General features: G+C 32.8%; 1 protein-coding gene across 1 annotated transcript; it reads right to left on the bottom strand.

Annotated features, from left to right (window-relative positions):
* Positions 1-3,405: 3,405 nt before the first annotated feature.
* On the bottom strand, positions 3,406-4,686 carry LOC113866104 (uncharacterized WD repeat-containing protein alr3466-like). The gene has a single exon (XM_027500993.1). It carries the CDS (start codon positions 4,684-4,686, stop codon positions 3,406-3,408), a length of 1,281 nt encoding a protein of 426 aa, XP_027356794.1.
* Positions 4,687-5,440: the final 754 nt, after the last annotated feature.

The following is a 5,440-nucleotide window of genomic DNA, read 5'->3' as shown; positions in this document are numbered from 1 at the left end:
AACAAATCATGTAGAGAAATTCTTCTAGATGTCACTTCATGCAAAATATATGTCTATTTTAGTGTTGACACAAGCATTGCATGATATTGATTGTATTGACCATATTAAAATTGTAACTCTTGTGTTTAGACACGTAGAACAACAATGAAATTCACTTTAAATTTGAGTATAAGACTAATATGTCTGTTGTAAATTACACTCTTATTTTATTCAAAAGAAGCATTAAGTACATAAATGATTTATACAATTTATCATGCAAAACTAAAACATAAACAACAAATCTAATCCATTTCTCTAGTCATCTTTGTATAATTTAAATCGCTGGTGTAGTAAAATATAATATTTCAACCTTCTACTGTAATTCCTAATTAGAAAAATATAATGTTTCAAAGAAATTTAACTAAGAGGAGCATGTACAATAAGAAATGTTAACAACTATAATGCAATTTCATCCTTATGTCTAGACGATGTAGAAAAAGAGAATACTTTACTCCAAATTTAAAAATTAAACCAATATAAGCTTCAAAATCATTCTGAGCATTGGGACGTTGAAATGCGCGGTGGAACAATTTTGAAACCTTTATTCTATATTTAGCAAGTGAAGGCAAACATTGCGACATTGAAAGCCAACATTGAAACACGTATTATTTACAGGCTACTTGAACTATGGGTGTTGGAATGCTGAAATACAGTATTGGAATGCCCAAACTGTATGTTGAGCTACAGGCTGATTTTATAGGAGGGACGTCTCACCCAACACAAAATACTTAACAAAAAGGATAGCATTTCTACAAAACCAATATTGCCATAAACGAAGAAGCGTTGGTAAAACTCACTGGTACAATTATTGAAGGTGATAAAAGTTATTCCTTCACATGCGAAATTCTTGAGAAGATATAGAAAAGATCAAGCTTTTGTACGATGACTCTAAGCCATTTAAGTATTTCAGCTCTAGGATGACGAAACGACTAGAATCCTTGTTGTCATTCTTTCCAAAATTGTCACCTCTCAAAGAAGTGCTAAGGACAACGTCTCAAACCTAAGAAAATTTTTCTCTGGCTGCCGTCTCATAACAAGAGAAGAATCAAAATTCCAGCATTCATCTTTTCCCACAGGAAGAGGGTGATTAAATTGCAAATCTTCTTTATAGGTAGTTTTATCACCAAGATTTTCACCAAAGATCGCGATCATTCTAAGATCGTGGGATCTCTCACCCTCCCTACAATCATGATCGTAAAGAAGGTCGGGAACCTGTTAGGATCGTGTCAGATCGTGATCTTTCTTCTTCAGATTGCAAGATCAACGATCCAATCCGATCTTCTTGTATAATTTTTTCAAGTTTGACTGGAGGTTTTCGGGTTGGGTTTTACGATCCATTTTTCAAAAACCCATTTCCTGGGCAATGATTTTTCGAGCTTTCCACACCTGAACCCTTATTCTTGTGTGACAACACTTCTTTAACCTAGGTCACAATTTTTCTTGGCGCTGCTACTTGCTGTTTGTCCGTTGTTCTACTGTGAATCGTTCTCTATTTTGCAACCCAAGTGCTATTCCTACACTCTTCTTGTCTGCGACCTAGTTGTTTCTACTCACTTCTCTTATGCAACTTGGGACCTTTGTTCATCTTCTGTTCTTGCTGCTCTTTTCTCTTCTACCATGGTATCCAATTTCGAAGATTGCTAGGTATGAGGTTGGTGGTAGTGAAAAGGATCTTACGATTTACAATCTTTTACCCATCTCTCCCGATAATAGGTAGGATCTTGACAACATTAATTTTCACTAATAAACTCATTTTAGTTAGGATTGCCGCTTGGAAAAAGAAAAGAGAACAAGTAATCATTCACAGGTTTGAGAGAAAAATTGACATTACCAATTGAAAAGTAATCATGGCATGTGAAAACTAAAAGTTCTGGAACAATGTCCAATTGACGTGTCAGCTTTTAGGATATTTGTAAAATTGATCCAGAAAAGCTTAAACGATGCTGAGATATACATGACATTCAAGAAAGTTAATACCCTAATTTGTCTACAAGGTACAACGCGAATGGGCACTACCACATCTTGGTGAGGCAGTGAAAGTCCGCAAGCATAACAAGGAGGACACTCAAGTAACCTGTTATTGCAAACCATACCTCAGGCACACCTACCATGGGAATCTCAACATCCTAATCTGGGCATATTCTTAAGGATCTTAACTAAGAAAGTTAATCACCATTTAAGAGATAAGATCACAAAATATTATGCTCCCACTTTCCTATTCATATCAAAGTGATAACTTCCTTTCATGAGAATCATAACTTTCTCAAACGATAAAAAAATAAAATCATACTCTATATAGAAGGGCCAATTATTTAGATAGGAACACACATTCTCTTTCATTCACAGACATGTGTAATTTTTTTTACTAACATAAGCATTAGAGTGTCTTTTGCATGTACTCTCATTTATGTTATTGTCAAGGAGTAAAATCATCAAGAATGATTAAGTTTTGGGCCCTCAAATCCATTTCAAAATTTAAGTAACAACATATATATATATATATATATATATATATATATATATATCAATTTATATGTTTCTTGAGTTTATAATTTAAAATGTTTTATATTGTAAATTTATTCTAAATAATAAAAGAAATATATAAGCTTTTTCAGTATATACATTTAGGTATTAAATTTAGTATTAACTACTTTTTTTTGTAATAATTGTTTTATAATTATTAAATATGAAATTAATAAATTTAAAAAGTATATTACATTTAATGAATATAATAAATATATTACATTAAATGAATGCAATATTTAATAGTAATGTATAAGTTAATTATATATTGTACATAATAAATATAGCATTTAATGTTTATGTATAGTCAATTCTACTTTTCCCGATATAGATTATATAATTAAAATTTAAAATGATATACTTAAATAATGGTGTAAAACAGTTTGAAGAAATTTTAGAACATTTAAATTTAAATAATTTTATAAAAGTTATTGCATATTAATTTTGTTATCATAATTTGAATCGGCTAACTTTTGGGAGTTTGAAACTATTTTTTTTTTTATATAATTTTGTTGTGGTTGTGTATAAGAGAAATTATTTTCAAGTTCTTGTACCAAAATTTGTGAAATTTCATGTACGTATTAAAAAGGGGAAATTAAAAAAAATAAATGATTAGGCGCCTATAAAGCATTACTTAAGAAATATTTACATTTCCTTTATCGTACAAGCATATTTTAATAAATACATAAAATATGTACATTAATTTTTCTGTATCAATATTAAATACGGAATATATACACATTAATATTGCATAAAAATACCTTACACTGCATTTTCGTTCCATAGTTTAGACTACTATATACAAATGATGTTTCATCAATGCATTAACCATGGCAGCGTATATTACTTGTCTTCCTCTGTCTCATCCTCTTTTCCTTCTTCCTCTTCCTCTTTGTCTTCTTCCTTCTCTGCCTCTTCAGTGGCTTTGGTAACTTCTTTAAGGATAAGCTTCAAGAGTCTCTCATACATTTCAATTGCAGATTCCAACATGTCAATGGCTCTTTTCTTGTCATGTACCACCACATCCATGACCTCTCCAAGCTCTGTGATTTGCTTCATAGTCTTAATCATCTCTTCATCACACAGCTCATAAGAAGTGAAGAACCCATTAGCTTGACCAATTGTAGCATTATTTCCCTTTCTAACTCCAAACTCACCACTGCCTCTAGCTACAATCATATCACTGATGTTTTCCATGCCATTCCCCAAAACCATTGTGACTTCTCCCCTCTCAACATCCCACATCCAAGCACTCCCATCTTCTGCAGCAGACACCAAATTCCTCCCTCCATTCACAGAAACCAAAGACACAATTGACCCATTATGGCTCCTAGGCCAATTTTTCAACTCATAGGCTCTACCAAGTAATTTTCTGCTCCCAACCTTCATTAATCCCTTATAAACCAACCCATCTGCACCAGCAGCATAGAACCATGACTCAGTTGAATTCAATGCAACCCCAAAAATGGCACAAGGGAATGCCACAGTGCACATGAGAACCCCATTATTTGCCAGATTCCAAAACTTACATGTGCAATCTAGTGAACAAGAAACCAATGTACCTAGTCCAGAGTTGTTGAAAGCAGTCACTGAATCAGAATGTGCCTTCCATTTGTGCAAAATCAAATCTTTTGCATCTGAACAAGAGGCCTCAACAACAAGCTTAAAAGTTGGGATCAAAGCAACGGTTCCATCATCACTACCTGAAATAACTAGCGACCCATCATCACTAAGATGAAGACTGGAAATTGCTCTTGGGTGTACAACAAATGATTTGATCACATCCCCAGAAGAAATTGAAAGAGAATGAACACTCCCTGATATGCCACCAGCAAAAAGAAATTCTCCTCCAGGGGTAGCAATGAGTGGAGCAACAGGTTCAGGGACAGGGAAGTTATGGAACACAGTCGAAGTATACCAATTATAGATGTTAATTGAGCCTGCACCTGTGTCTGAGGACACATGAGAGGCAGCAATTAGGCCTTGGCCTGCCATGGCGAGGCCGCGGCAAGGCGACCGGCTGCCGGAGAATCGGGCGACGGTGGCGCCGCTGGAGGGCTCATAGGCCGTGATGGGGCCATGAGGGGAGCTGGTGAGAATGATTTCATGTGAGGAAGAGGACATTTTCTGGACGGAATTGAGAGTGAGGAAACGTGAATTTGTATAACAATTGTACCTCCTAAGGCGATGAAAACAAGGTGATTGCAATTGATCCAAGGTGACTTCTCTTGTGATCATGCAACTTCTGCAGTTATCTTTTCATACCAACTTCTCTGGGCTTTGCTCTGTAAACGCACGTTTGTTCCTTTCGCTACCCAGAGAAGGGACCCATTTCCTTTATAAGTAAAGTCCTCTTAGGCATTTATTTATTTTTTAAAATTTTTCTAGAAAAATATAAATTTCACAAATCTAATTCTTAATTTATATGATATTAATTTTATGATATCCATGTTAACTTTTAAGATAAATTCAACACTTATTTGTATATAATTTTAATTGTTAATATTTATCTAACATTTTAAAAGGCATATTTTATATTAAAATAAAATCAATTTGTGAAATATAAATAATTTTAAATTATATACAATTTTATACACTTAATTTACCTAAAATAAATTTTGAATTCACAATTGAATAATAAAAGTATATTTATTCTATAAATAAAATCCTTTTATTTATGTACATATTTATACAAAGGGGTATATTTGTAATACACTTTTTGTTAAATTTATTAAAAAATTATAAAATTTTGTATGTCTTATCCCTATTTATTAATTTTTATTGATATTCTTCTTGGTAAATTTTAGTTAGTAAATAAAAATATTTTAGATAATACATATTTCTAATACATATATACATATACACGCACTTAAATAAA

This window comes from Abrus precatorius, unplaced genomic scaffold (genome assembly GCF_003935025.1).
Source record: "Abrus precatorius isolate BTA unplaced genomic scaffold, Abrus_2018 Scaffold4, whole genome shotgun sequence".
Classification (NCBI taxonomy): Eukaryota; Viridiplantae; Streptophyta; class Magnoliopsida; order Fabales; family Fabaceae; genus Abrus; species Abrus precatorius.
Note: the sequence above shows the minus strand (reverse complement) of the source record. Positions and strands in the feature narration are given on the sequence as shown.